The following is a 15196-nucleotide window of genomic DNA, read 5'->3' as shown; positions in this document are numbered from 1 at the left end:
CATCTTGTGGCTACTAAAAACTAGTAAGGTCAAGTGGTGTTTCTGGAGTTGTTTCCGTCGTGGCTTATGGGGCGCTTATGATTGAACCTTATTAACTCTGTCTAGCAACAAGTGACTAAGCTAGGGAAAAGAATTGGAGTAATTCAATCCATCAGTATTTCTCGATGAAAATGCACCTCAGTGCTTAAGTTGAGAAACAAAGATTTTTGGTATTTCCTGTGCAATTTATAACCGTGCCATTGAAACAGAAATGTTTTGCACTTTAGTAATACCGTGTACTGTACTTTTCTTGGTATGTAGTAAGTGGCTGGGGCTATTTTATATTTAATGCAGAGCTCAGTTGAGAAAGTATCACGTATAAATTAGCTTTTTAATTTCCTTCATGTTTGTCTGATTTGCTCTTGCTGTCTGATGTCTTTCCAGGGCCACATTTCTACCCGTCCCTATTTTGTCATTCAAACTGCATAAAGGGCGTGGCCGGGACATGACATTTTTTACTGAACCAGTTGTGATTGAGCCTTATGAATTCTGCCAAGCAAAAAGGGACCACACCCGTTTTCTTGGTATGGAGCCCCCTTATGTAAATATTTTGAAAAAACACCACTGTTTCTTCCCTACAACCCTACATGTTGACATCCTATTGAGAGACGAGCGCGTCTCTTACCAGTCCCACGCTGGACTGCAGGATAACGTCCATGTTGGAGGCCGCTTCGATGTTTCCAGCCAAGGCTTTTAAATGAACTCCCTTTGGAGCGTCCATAGTGAGTGAACGAGTTGGAGATTCCAACCTGAGGATGAAAAGAAAACATTCCATTATCTTGGAAGAGCAGGGTCCATCAGTCATGTTGGGATTGGTTGGCGGACTGACAACGACGCGGCTAGAGTGCTCACCTCAGGTCTTTGAAGAGCTCCGACTTGAGGAGGGGAACCTCCACTGAATGTTGGAACAGAGCTCCTTCAGGACCTGAGAGGGAATACATAAACACAGATGACACTGGTTTTCACACTTTGTGTATATTTAATACATACCAGCAATCAGTTTTTGATTTTGTTTTCCATCCATCCATCCATCCATTTTCTGAGCCGCTTCTCCTCACTCGGGTCGCGGGCATGCTGGAGCCTATCCCAGCTGTCATCGGGCAGCTGGGATAGCTGAACTGGTTGCCAGCCAATCGCAGTGGTTTTGTTTTGTTTTGTTTTGTTTTAGGAATACACATGCACACAAACATATATTTTCCCATCCATCCATCCTCTATCCTCACAAGCGTCACGGAGGCCATGCCAGCCACCGTCAATCGCAGGGCACATATAAATAAACAACCATTCGCGCACACATTCACACATAAGGGCAATTTAGAGTCTTCAATCAACCTACCATGCATGTTTTTGGGATGTGGGAGGAAACCGGAGTGCCCAGAGAAAACCCACGGAGGCATTTTCAATAAATTATCCAGCCATCTATTTTCTACACTGTTTCTACTCATTTGGGTCACAGGTGAGCTGAAGCCTATCCCAGCTGTCTTTGGGGAAAAGGCGGAGTACACTCTTGCCTGGTCGCCAGCCAATCGCATGGCACTTGACATACACGCAAACAAACATTCACACCTCAATTTAGAGTCTTCAATGAACCTAACATGTTTTTAGAATGTGGGAGGAAGCCAAAGTACCTGGAGAAAACCCACACAAGCACGGGGAAAACATGCAAACGTCACACAGGAAGGTGTGAATCAAACCCTGAACCTCAGAACTGTGTGGTAGACGTGCGTGCTAACCACTTGGGCGCCATGCTGCCTTTAATAAAATTAGTATAATAAAATAATTTTAAAAAATGTCTGACATTCTGTTTGTGCTTGTTCTTTATCCAGGGGCAAGTTGTTTTTCATTTCAATGTGACTGGACCATGACATTTTTATTGGGCCAGTCATGAACCGTGAGCCTTATGAATTCCACCTCGTAACAATTGCCGTGCTGGGTTTCCAGGTTGGTGCCCCAGTGGCGTAGGGTGGTGACCTCATATTTGAAAGGATTGCTTAAAAGTTGAAACAAGTGTCTTGACAGTTTCCCCCTCTTCCCCAACAAGTTTAAGAGTCTGTCATGGAGGTAGTTAGCTATGAGGTCTCCTGTGGAACCAAGACTCTCATTATGTCCCATTTAAAGGGAATGAGAGGAGCCGCTTTGATTGGCGGCGAATGAAGTCGGCTGTAAACACGCCCACAGTGGCACGGCCCGTCCGCTCTCGGAGAAAATGATCAACACCGGTCGAACTTGGTGCAGAGTTGCCCCTCTCGCCTCGTATTTACGCCGGTCACAAAAATGCCAAAACTTAATGGTAGTGGTCTGGCTCCATAGTCTTCAAGGTCCAAACTCCAGCATGCGTGCGTTTGCGAATAGATAAAGTGATGCGCAAAGCCACAAAGCACAACAACTCTGACTTGTTTTGACTGTTCGTCTGCGTTGCCAAAAATATGCAATAACTATGGTGGCCAGTAAGGGTTATAAAAAAAGTAAAAATAAAAAAAGGCTCAGTACTGGACAAGTGGAAGAACTTTGGCAGCGACAGTGCTAATGGGACGCAAATATTTTACTTGCCCAAGTTGCTGTCATATTTTCACGTCATCAAATGCACATCTGGACCTATGGACAAAAATTCCCACACACAACATTACTTTCGGTAGATGTAGCAGTCAGGTGTCCCGATATTTTGCAGCACTGTATTATTCAAAGTGAGCTGCCTTGTCAGGCCTGCAGCCTTGTGGGAAGAGGAGGGGAGCTGACCTCCACTCACTTTAACTCAAGTGAACGAGCAGATGCGAGCCGGAGACAAATGAAGGGCGACAGCAGAGAGTCAATGAAAGCATCACAATGCCGAGCCAAATGCGTTTCCTCGGGGTGCACGAGCTTTATTTGGACTGCGTGCAGTAAAGTGACCCCGGGCGTAATGTAGCTAGCGGCTGACACTCCCCTCAACATTAATCAGCCAACACAGTGTGAGGTCACTGACGCGCAGCAATACACACGGTTGGAGTGAAGAAGAGAACAACACTGCATGGGAGATGGGGACGATAATGACATGATAATGTGCTGTGATGTGTGCTTTATCTTTACAGAATGGAGATAAGAAAAGCACTCACTTATTTTGATGCACAAATAGAGATTTCACGGGACACACACACACGCACACACACACGCGCACACACACAGCTATGTGGCACGAAGGAGACCTTCAATCTCAATCACCCTTTTTATTTCTAGTCACTTCATTTTTACTTTTTAAAGTTTCTATATGGTGTAATTATTTGTTTTTATTACTTATTTCATTGTTTTATATTTTTTATTCAGAAGGCATTTTAAAATAAAAATAATAATAACAATTGAAATAAATATAATTTTGAAGCGTTTTTCAACTTGAGCAATTCCATTGTTTTTTTGTGTGATGGAGAATTTGTCTGCCCTTTTAAATGAAAGTTTATTTATATGATGATGGGATTATTCTTGTATATTATTGTTGTATTTTGAATGGTTTATTTTAAAAAATTGAATAATGTTATAACTATAAAAACGATACTCACAAAGCTTTTTTTCAACCTGAGCTATGCTATCTTGTCGTTTTCTGCCTTGTGAGCCAACATTTGTCTGCCCTTTTCTACTGTACTCCAGTGTATACATTTGATTTCATTTTTTATTTTAATTAATATATATAATTTAATTTGCAACAGTTGCTTTCTTGAATGTTTAAATGTAATTTATTATTATTGTTATTATAATTTTTTTTTTTGTACCTACCTGTGATGCGCAGTTTGTCTGGTCCAATCACAGCCTGTTTGTCATCTGCAGAGAACAGCATGTTGTTGTTGGAGGAGCTGATGAGCATGTTTGGAGTGTGTCCTTGAGCCTGTTTTGGACCTGCAATGACATTTATGACCATTTAAAGTCATTGCATAAGTGTATCTATATAGATACAGAAAACACAAGAGTTAATATTTGATCATTGGGCCATAGTGTCATCCAGACATTGAAATACTAAATACAGTATAAATTCAACATTTATAGAGATCCCAGTCTTTTGTGTATTGGTCAGACAAACGAACAGATACAGCAATGTCTAATGCGTGCCACTTTTTAATATGACTGTTATTTGTTGTGATCACTGACAAAGTGCTCAATAGAAGAATGACTGACTTTGCGCCTGCTCTCATACGTGAATGGGTGAGTATTGTAACTTTATTAGATCAAGTTGGGTTGAGTTAATTTTGGGTGTGCCTTCTCACGCAGCTTCTTACCCACAGACATCCTCCCTGTGACGTCACCATTTTCATCGCGGGCATTGAGGTAAACTTTTTCCGTATCCGAGTGTACAAGTAGTGGAGAGTCCTGGAATGAAAGAAAGTTTGCATCATAACGATGACAGAAAAACATATTCTGTAAACCTGCAAAACAAACCATACAAAGCAGTGATTCTCAAAGTGTGGTACAAATACCACAAGTCGTACGAGGGCTGTCACTGATAGTACACAAAAGAATCACTGACTTAAATGTTCAAACTAGGCCTAATACTATAGTGGCTTGAACTATTTTCTTAATTCAGCATAGTACATTTCTTAAATAAAGTTCAGGTGTATTTAACTTTTTGTTTTCAAACATTTATTTAGGTACAGTTTTTATGTAACTTCTATGTAACTCACATTTGAATTAAATCATTCATCGTTTAAGTACAGCTTCTTAATTTGATTAGTGCTAACTCAACATGAGGTGTCCTGGCTGGTCCACCCGTATTATAGACCACTGAAGTAGGGGTTGCCATGGCAATGACATAAATGCTATTCTCCTTATTACAAGCCAAATGAAGCTGTGAGTATACCTGGATATAAGGTCCGTCTGTATTACACATTGTTGCTCTACTTCACTCGTTATGGTAGTAACGCCATTGGTAGACTGTAGACTGAATTACCTCAAGTATGGCAGTGGTTTTTGTTGTGCACTTTGTTTGGCGCCGACTGTATACTGTATGTTTATGTACTGTACTGTTTATGATTAAAGGTTTTCGACAAAACAATCAGGTTCTAATCATAAGGTCAATTTAATTGTGTTTTGAATGACATTGAATATATATATATATATATATATATATATATATATATATATATATATATATAGTGGGTACAGAAAGTATTCAGACCCCCTTAAATTTTGCACTCTGTATTATATTGCAGCCATTTGCTAAAATCATTTAAGTTCCTCCACCCCCCCCCCCCCCGCCCCCCCACAATAATGTACACACAGCACCCCATATTGACCAAAAAAAACAGAATTCTTGAAATTTTTGCATATTTATTAAAAAAGAAAAACTGAAATATCATACAGCCATAAGTATTCAGACCCATTGCTCAGTATTTAGTAGAAGCACCCTTTTGAGCTAATACAGCCGTGAGTCTTTCTGGGAATGATTCAACAAGTTTTTCACACCTGGATTTGGGGATACTCTGCCATTCCTCCTCGCAGATCCTCTCCAGTTCTGTCAGGTTGGATGGTGAACGTTGGTGGACAGCCTTTTGCAGGTCTCTCCAGAGATGCTCAATTGGGTTTAAGTCAGGGCTCTGGCTGGGCCATTCAAGAACAGTCACGGAGTTGTTCTGGAGCCACTCCTTCGTTATTTTAGCTGTGTGCTTAGGGTCATTGTCTTGTTGGAAGATGAACCTTCGGCCCAGTCTGAGGTTCTGAGCACTCTGGAGAAGGTTTTCGTCCAGGATATCCCATGTACTTGGCCGCATTAATCTTTTCTTCGATTGCAACCAGTCTCCCTGTCCCTGCAGCTGAAAAACACCCCCACTGCATGATGCTGCCACCACCATGCTTCACTTTGGGACTGTATTGGACAGGTGATGAGCAGTGTCTGGTTTTCTATACAGTGATCTTTGGGTTCTTCTTTACCTCTCTCACCAAGCTTCTTCTCCCCCAATTGCTCAGTTTGGCCGGACAGCCAGCTCTCGGAAGGGTTCTGATCGTCCCAAACGTCTTCCATTTCAGGATTATGGAGGCCACTGTGCTCTTAGGAACCTTAAGTGCAGCAGAAATGTTTTTGTAACCTTGGCCAGATCTGTGCCTTGCCACAATTCTGTCTCTGAGCTCTTCAGGCAGTTCCCTTGGCCGCATGGTTCTCATTTGCTCTGACATGCACTGCGAGCTGTAAGGACTTATATAGACAGGTGTGTTGCTTTCCTAATCAAGTCCAATCAGTATAATCAAACACAGCTGGACTCCAATGAAGGTGTAGAACCATCTCAAGGATGATCAGAAGAAATGGACAGCACCCGAGTTAAATATATGAGTGTCACAGCAAAGGGTCTGAATACTTATGGCTGTGTTCAGTTTTTCTTTTTTACTAAATCTGCAAAAAATTCAACAATTGCATTTTTTCCTGTCAATATGGCGTGCTGTGTGAACATTAACGAGAAAAAAATGAACTTAAATTATTTTAGCAAATGGCTGCAATATAACAAAGAGTTCAAACTTTAAGGGGGTCTGAATACTTTCTTTACCCACTGTGTGTATGTGTATGTGTGTGTGTATATATATATATATATATATATATATATATATATATATATATATATATATAAAGGCCATAACATCATGGAAATTGGAGAACAAGTTATGATTTTGGGTCAGCTTGGTGGGAGAGAGTGGTTAGCATGCCCGCCTCACAGTCACGTGGATTCCCTGGTTGTGTCTGAAATTGTTCACTCACTCACTACTCCCCACGTAGGCTTGCACTATATAGTGACCTCATTCATAACAGCGATCGGACACTACACAGCGTTCTGCTAATGACATCACAGCTGCCGCACGATAACAAATTAGGCTGTTGTGGTGGGTTTACAAAAATACAAATTAAAAAAATGAAAAAGGTTGCTGCATTATTAAAACGTGCTGTTATTGTACATTGCTATAAAAATGCCAACAATCAAAGCTTTGTTGAAGTTGCTTACATTTTTACGAAAAATTAACTCCATCCATCTGCGACAAATCTCATCCCGCCATTCTTGTACCTCTTCTCTGAAGACGCAATGCATGATGGTATGTCACGACTCGGTCAGTACGTTTTGAGTGCACTATATAGGGCGCTAAATTTGATCCCTAAGCATTCGGACACCACTACAAAATATAGTGCACTATAGAGTAATTAGTGAGTGAGTGATTTTGGACAGCACCTGTGTGGAGTTTGCATGTTCTCCCCTTGCTTGGGCTTCCTGCCACATTCCAAAAACATGTAAGTTAGGTTCTTTGAAGAGTCTGAATTGGCCTTAGGTTTGAATGTGTGCGCGACACACATTCAGTGTGATTGGTTGTTTGTCTATATGTGTCTTTTGATTGGCTGGAGGGTTTACCATCTAAAGTCAAAAGAAAAGAGCTACAGAAAATAAATGGATGGACACCATTGTGTGACGAACCAAGTATGGTTCGTCACACACGAACCAAGTATGGTTCGTCACACATTAAATTTGATTAGGAGACAAATGAAACAGTAACTTGTGTTCTGTGTCACAAAGGGTATCAGACGCAGACGGAGACTGATATTCTTCTGTATAAAATGCTAAAGCAGGCAGCATTTAAAAGTGAAGGGACTCACTGAATCCAAATGTCAAACACAGAACAAATGTCTTGATAATGAGGGCTATAATGCTGCAAAAATGTTGCCATGAACACGAAAACCTGTAACATGTAAACAACTGCAGCAAAGTGTTCCCTTGTGCTGCTCGTAGGCGGGCCGTAAACCACGTTCCCACCGCAAACATCCTTGAGGTTCATCGGAAGCTCACTGCAGGAGCACGTGCGCGGCGGGAGACTTCGGGAGACTGGTCCCCATCCAAACTGCCTCGGAGCGCTCGGAAAAGACAGTTTTCCAGAGAGCAAGGACGCACACATTCCAACAATCAGGCAGCGGGGTGGGGGGTTGGTTCAACACAAGAGGGAATAATGACAACTTTGCTGGATGGCCTAATTGCCAGGGAGGGAAAAGAGAGCAGAGAAAGTTCACATACTTCCCTGGAGTGGATCTCCTCAGCGTAGAGGGGCAACAGGAACTCGGATTCGCCCGCCTCCAGCTTCACGCCATCGGAGTGGACTTGCAGGAGGCCCATTCCCTCCTAAGGTCGCACACGACACAGAATCAGCTCACACGAAGAGTACGCGTCAGCTCAGCGGCATTTGCATGCAATGCTGCATCTGATCCAGCAGGTGACAATGCCATGAAAAGAAGTAGGTTATTTGCTCTCATATTGTCATAATCATTTAATTGCAATTGTGTGCAGTATTCCCCGCATATTCACCATTTCCAGCACACAAAGGAACATATTTGTCAAATTTAATGGGAGAAGCTATCCTCCGTTACTTGCTGAAAACTCATTTATTTGCTTTTTTTTGTGCTCAGGCCAAAGGCCGGTTTTGTTCAAAAGTATTGCTTTGGTGCAATCTGGTGGAATCTTGGTATCAAGGAACTATGTTGAAATGAGGGTAGGAGCTTCATTTAGACAGGCCATGCCCAGTCTAATAACAAAAAATCTATAGAATACATACTGTACAGTATGTATATATTCATTTAGAAAAGAAAACAACTAAATGGGAGCTACAGATATACCTGGAGGTGGAAATGGCCCTGAGGGCGGATGAGATTTGCGCGGAATTCCTAAAGGCTCTGGATGTTGTGGGGCTGTCCTGATTGGCACGCCTCTGCAACATCGCGTGGACATCGGTGACAGTGCCTCTGGATTGGCAGACTGGGGTGGTGGTCCCCCTTTTCAAAAAGGGGGACCGGAGGGTATGTTCCAACCACAGCGGGATCATACTTCTCAGCTTCCTTGGTAAGGTCTATTCAGGGGTGCTGGAGAGGAGGGTCCGTCGGGAAGTCGAGATTCAGGAGGAGCCGTGTGGTTTTAGTCCTGTTACGTGGAACAGTGGACCAGCTCTACACCCTTGGCAGGGTCCCCGAGGGTGCATGGGAGTTCGCCCAACCAGTCTGTGTTTTGTGGATTTGGAGAATGTGTTTGACCGTGTCCCTCGGGAAATCCTGTGGTGAGTACTTCGGGAGTATAGGGTACCGAACCCCCTGATACGTGTTGTACGACAGGTGTCAGAGTTTGGTCCGCATTGCCAGGACTAAGTCGGAACTCTGGTGAGAGTTGGACTCCACCAAGGCTACCCTTTGTCACAGCTTCTTTTCATAATGTTTATGGAAAGAATTTCTAGGCACAGCCGAGGCGTAGACGGGGTCCGGTTTGGTGCCCTAAGTATTGCATCTCTGGTTTTTGCAGATGATGTGATTCTGTTGGCTTCATCAAGCCGTGAGCTCCAACTCTCACTGGAGCGGTTCGCAGCCGAGTGTGAAGCGGCTGGGATGAGAATCAGCACCTCCAAATCTGAGACCATGGTCCTCAGTCGGAAAAGGGTGGCATGCCCTCTCCAGGTCGGGGATGAGATCCTGCCCCAAGTGGAGGAGTTCAAGTATCTCGGGGTCTTGTTCACGAGTAAGGGACGAATGGAACGGGAGATCACCAGACGGATCGGTGCAGCGTCTGCAGTGATGCAGACGCTGCATCGGTCTGTTGTGATGAAGAAGGCGCTAAACCGAAAGGCGAAGCTCTCAAGTCTGGGCTTCCCGGCTAAAGCTACTGCCCCTGCGACCCGACCTCGGATAAGTGGAAGAAAATGGATGGCTGGATATACATATACATATATATATATATATATATATATATATATATATATATATGAAGCATCAATTACATGTGCATATATGTATATACATTAGTGTAATTTATTTTGTTTTGGCTTCAAAAACACTTTTAGTACAGGATGTAAAAGTTTTGTAATGAATCACTATGCATTTTCAATGTAATACATACAGAGCCATTTGAAGAGAAATTGAAAGTGAAAGAAAAACAAATACTTGCTAGTTTCTTGTGGTTTTCCTAAGCTGCAATTTATACAGTATATTTCATGTAGAACACCAGCGACAAAACACATTAGGCCAAAAAATTAGTGACACGCACCGAGTTGAACCACATGACCCTGAAGATCCAGATGGTGAGGGCCAGGTTGACCACCAGGATGATGATGAGCAGCAGGACAAACAGGTAGAGACAGCGCTTCCGCCAGCCATAGATGCCAACCTTGTATATGTGCTCGGGCACAGGTCCGGGCACGCTGCTGCCCTCTGTGCTGGTCTCGTACTGCTCACCTACCATCTGCTATCTGCTGACCACAACAACATTATCGGGATACACGGTTGAACAAGATAACAACAGGAGAGGAAAAACTGTATTGTATTCATGTTATATACTGTAGATCCTCAAGCACATTTACATTGCACTTGAAAATGACTTCATTGGGCAAATGTGCTCAACAGTAGTTCACTGTAACGCATAGTAAAAGTCGTACTATTGTGAGCGAAAAGTCAGAATAAAGAAAAAAGTCATATTTCCGATAAAAGAAAAATCGACATATATATATTATGTTAAAACATAATGAAAATGGATACATATAAGATAATAGAAACATATTATTGTGAGAATAAAGGTAAAAAACAAATACTTGGAAAATTATACCATACAAAAATAAACATACTTGTAAGAGGAGAAAGTCAGAATAAAGAGAGAGAATCTATCCTGCAAAATAAGAATAAATGCACAATAGGGGGGGGAAATCAAAATTCTGAATTGGATTTTATTGGATTTCATTAGATTGTGCATAACTGTAGGTAATACAGGCTTGAAATCGAAAGCCACCTTGCTAAATACAAATAGATATCAGTAAACATACATTTCTTGAGAGACAAAGAAAGCTGTTGACCATTCTGAATTGCATTCACGTGCTCGGACACACCCAGTGCAGATCTGACTCATGGTGCCGACGGAAAGCTTGACAGCTTTTCCAGCAGTTTAACACTAAAATGGAAAGTCGAACTTGGTTGATTAGAGAGCAGAGGCGGGCTCCTGAGCAGCATATAAAGCAAAGTGCACACAGCAGCAGCGACAAGCTGCTGCGAAGGCAGATGGAGGTCCAGATGCGTCAACGCAGCCTGGCCTCCCGTCAGCACACTGTCAGCATTGCGCACTGTGACAAGAAGCGGCCTCAGAGACACGTTTACCACCGACTCAAAACAGATTGGAGCCAAGGACTGCGCCAAAGGAAATATGTTATTTTGTCACCATTGCTCTGCATTAGGAAGCACAAGAAGACTGTACAGCGGAGACATTGGCAATACAATGTCTTCCGTGAATAAGATGATGGCGCACCCATAAACTAAAACAAAGACTACAAGAGCTCATTTGCCCGGGAAAAAAAAAATCCATTTGGAGAATGAAGTCATAATAGCATGAGAATGATGTAAAATATTTTTCCATATTACAATCAATCATGCAATATGACAAGATATTACAATCAAACAAAAATACATGATTCAAATCATACTGTTTTCGGAGAAAAGAGCATATCATATTATTTTTTAAAAAGCACAATAGAGCCCAAATTGCGGGGAAAAGGTTGTCATAGAACAATTAAATATAATTATATTACGGAATGAAGATTATGCAAAAAAACAAAAACAAACAAGGTAGTAAATGCAAATGAGGGTAAATGGATGATTTTAGGGAATATAGTCATATTTTTGTCATATCTCACAAGTGGGTTGTCTACACGGAGGCAACCAATCAGAAGAAAGGGAGCGGTCTTAGCCAAATATGGACAAAGGAGATACAAAACTGGGTCAAACAGAAGTAGCTGTCAGAGGGACCTTTTCTGGACACTTGTATGACAAAGCCAAGTGAAATTGACACTTTTATATTAAGTCCATGTTAAAGAGTCAATCTATGGCGGTCTAAACAGCCCAAATATGGTTAAGTTATTATATTGTTTTTTATTTCTTTAATGATATCACGATGATACGGCCTGAATGCTGATACCCGATGTTGTGTCCAGCGAGTGCATCTTCTTCATTGGTAGCTTCAAAGTGGAAAACAAAATAGAGACGTAATTGTGCTCCAGGTTAATGGCGCGGCTTATATCTATCGAGCAAGCGTAGATCAGGTCCACGTCAACACATTGATCACTTCTAATGGAGTCGTTCATTTCGATCTTAAGGAAGGCGACCCAATGACTTGAAATGAACACATTACTTGTGCTAAAGCGTCACCCAGCTCCTGTGACGCGCACACACGCACACACGCTGAACATTTCCTTAGCAACCAAACAAAAACAGACCCCAAGCTGTCCCGGCTGCCAGGAATGCGGAAATTGTGGCACACCAGCTGACATTTTTCAGGGAAAATCATTTCCCTTAAGTGTATGCTTTTATTTTGAAGCCTGCCAGTCACGGAGGTGTGGTCAGATAGTCTGTGGCACTGAATCCCTCTTGTACCCTCCATTATCCGCTAACCTCTATTGGTACACAAAAGAATCAATGAACTAAATGTTCATGTTTTAATTACACTACAGTACATTGTTAAGTACACTTCAGTTGTATTTAAGTACATTTCCATTTAATCTTTGAAAAATGTTTGTTATCAAACATTGATCTAGGTACAATTTGTATTGAACTTTTATGTGGAATACCTTTTAATTGAATCATTACTTAAATACTGCATAATGTTCCAGTGTCTTAAAATATTAAGTATATTTTTTAGGAATAAAACCGCATTGTTTTTTTGATGAACACTTGTGCCAACTACACTACTGTATTTTAATGTTAGTCATTATGGTGGTACTAGGAGAGCTTAGTATTTTTTGATGTGGTACTTGGTGTAAAAGGTTGGAGAACCACTGGTCTAAGGAAACACAAAAACTGAAAGGCAAGTTTACTCTGTCTACTCTCTGTCTGACTTTAATTTTTGTAATTTTGTCCGGTAACTGTATTCTTGTAATATTACAGTATAATTTCATCACGTCACAACATTATTGTCTGGTAACTTTAGGATTCATTCTCACAACTTTATTCTTGGAAGGTTAGGATGTTAACCTTGTAACCTTACTTTTTTCTGTTAAAAAAACGACTGCAAATTTTTATGACTTTCTCCAAGTAAAATGTCGACTTTATTGTCATAACTTCATGACCTTTTCAAGTAATATTACTTTTTGTTGTAACTTTCTGCACATAAAATCACAACTTTATTCAAGTCACCTTTGGATTTTTTTCACATTCTTTTTTAAGTAACTTAAGTTTAATGTAAGATTAGGACATTGATCTCATACAATTCAGACTTTTCTTCTAATAGCGCAACTCTGACCTGGGCAACATTGCAACTTTAGTTGAATTACCTTACTTTTTTCTCGAAAATGTTAAAGTCATTCGTAACATCACGTGACTATTTTTCTCATAACATTAAATGTTTATTCTACTTTAATTTCTACTTCTAATTTACTACTTTCTTCACATAACATTAGTACTTGTTTTGGACAACTTTACAACTTTTCCCCAAGTAACTTCATGTCTTCTAGTAACAACTTTATTTTCATTTCCGCATAACTTTGACTTTATTCTTGTTACATTGCTACTTTTTCTTGCGTAATTCCATGATTTTGAACACTTTTTCAAGTAAGTTTATTACTTTGTTCATGTAGCTTGAGCTCATAAATGTGCAACTTTTTTCTTCAACTAGTATGACTTTACCTCGTAGTTCTGAGGACCCGTGATCAATCCCCGGCCCCGCCTGTGTGGAGTTTGCATGTTCTCCCCGTGCCTGTGTGGGTTTTCTCCGGGTACTCCGCTTTCCTCCCACATCCCAAAAACACGCATGCTAGGTTAACTGAAAATTCTAAATTGCCCGTAGGTTTGAATGTGAATGGTTTTTTGTTTGTATGTGCCCTGCGATTGGCTGGCAAGCAGTTCAGGGTGTACCCCGCCTCCCGCCCGAAGATAGCTGGGATAGGCTCCAGCAGCCCGTGACCTCTGTGAGGATAAGCGGTAAAGAAAATGGATGGATGGACAACTTTTTGATTTTACAACATAATATTGCAACTTCCTTCATTAGCCTTATAACTTCCATCCCTCCATTTTCCAAATAGGCAAATAAAGATGATTCGGATTCTGATTTTGATTTTTCGTACCGCTTATCCTCACTAGAGTCGCGGGCGTGCTGGAGCCTATCCCAGCTAACTCTAGGCGAGACTCGAGGTACACCCTGAACTGGTCGCCAGCCAATCACAGGGCACACATACACAAACAGCCATTCGCACTCACATTCACACCAACGGGCAATTTAGAATCTTCAATTAACCTACAATGCCAACCATCTTACAACTTTTTCTCAACGTAATTCTTTGCTGCTTTCAACTTTATTTTCATAACATTACAACTTTATTCACGTAATGCTACAACTATATTCTTGCAGTACTCGGACTGTTTATAGTAAAATGATGACCTTTTCCTCATAGTATCACAATGTCACGTAACGTTAGGACTTTTTTTCTTGTAACTTTACAACTTTTTCTCATATTTTTAAAATGTTTCCTCCTATTGTTGTTTCCTCCATGTTAAGCAACCTTAAATTAAAATCAGAAAACAGCAAAACCTCAACCCAACCGCATGACTGAAGAATATGTATTCCTTAAATCGGAACCAAAACTGAATGGAAAAAGTCCTGAAAGGATTTAGTAAAAAATATGCACTCAAGAAGTGGACTTCCCGTCTTACACACTAATGGCTCACCTTCTATAAATAGAGGACTCTGTACTGTATTGTAAGTACATTTTAGAAAAGGCACCACAGGACACACAGACATTCATACACACTACAATGGTTTGGCTCATGAGCATATTAAACAATCAAATCAAAAGATAACTCACTCTGACATGTTGTTTAAGTTATTTTTGTGTTGCTCCCCTTTTATGGCAACACTGTTAACTTGTGTGCCATCAGAACTCAGCGTGAGGCGTGGAGGTGTCAAAAAAAGAGGTCAAATGTCACACGAGAGACTCGCTGACACACAAGAGTTTGGAAAGGGAGAACAACGAGAGAAGCTACTTACCGCGGTCGTGGCGAGGCTCGCTCGCCTTCTTTTCTACGTAACGGGAGCTCGGCGAGCAGCAGCAGGAGCAGCGGTCGAGCTCCTCGCACACGTCTGACAGCCGCTCAACAGCTGCGTCTCATAAATCCACTTATGCGCCGCGCCTGACACCAGACGGCGCTCCCGCTGCCCCGCGGGCC

General features: G+C 41.5%; 1 protein-coding gene across 2 annotated transcripts in view; it reads right to left on the bottom strand.

Moving 5' to 3' along the window:
• Window positions 1-15196, bottom strand: part of sgcg (sarcoglycan, gamma) — a 16629-nt gene extending 1433 nt beyond the window's left edge. The window contains exons 1-7 of one of the 2 annotated variants that reach the window (XM_061680996.1): window positions 15018-15196; window positions 10047-10248; window positions 8040-8144; window positions 4281-4371; window positions 3784-3903; window positions 892-964; window positions 665-788 (exon numbers count right to left, since the gene is read on the bottom strand). In XM_061680996.1, the coding sequence (XP_061536980.1) occupies window positions 665-788; window positions 892-964; window positions 3784-3903; window positions 4281-4371; window positions 8040-8144; window positions 10047-10241 (708 nt within the window). In that variant the 5' untranslated portion in view covers window positions 10242-10248; window positions 15018-15196. Of the gene's footprint in view, window positions 1-664; window positions 789-891; window positions 965-3783; window positions 3904-4280; window positions 4372-8039; window positions 8145-10046; window positions 10249-14835; window positions 14962-15017 lie in introns of those variants that run through there. The other variant, XM_061680998.1, reaches the window with a different exon arrangement.

This window comes from Phycodurus eques, chromosome 7 (assembly GCF_024500275.1).
Source record: "Phycodurus eques isolate BA_2022a chromosome 7, UOR_Pequ_1.1, whole genome shotgun sequence".
Classification (NCBI taxonomy): Eukaryota; Metazoa; Chordata; class Actinopteri; order Syngnathiformes; family Syngnathidae; genus Phycodurus; species Phycodurus eques.
Note: the sequence above shows the minus strand (reverse complement) of the source record. Positions and strands in the feature narration are given on the sequence as shown.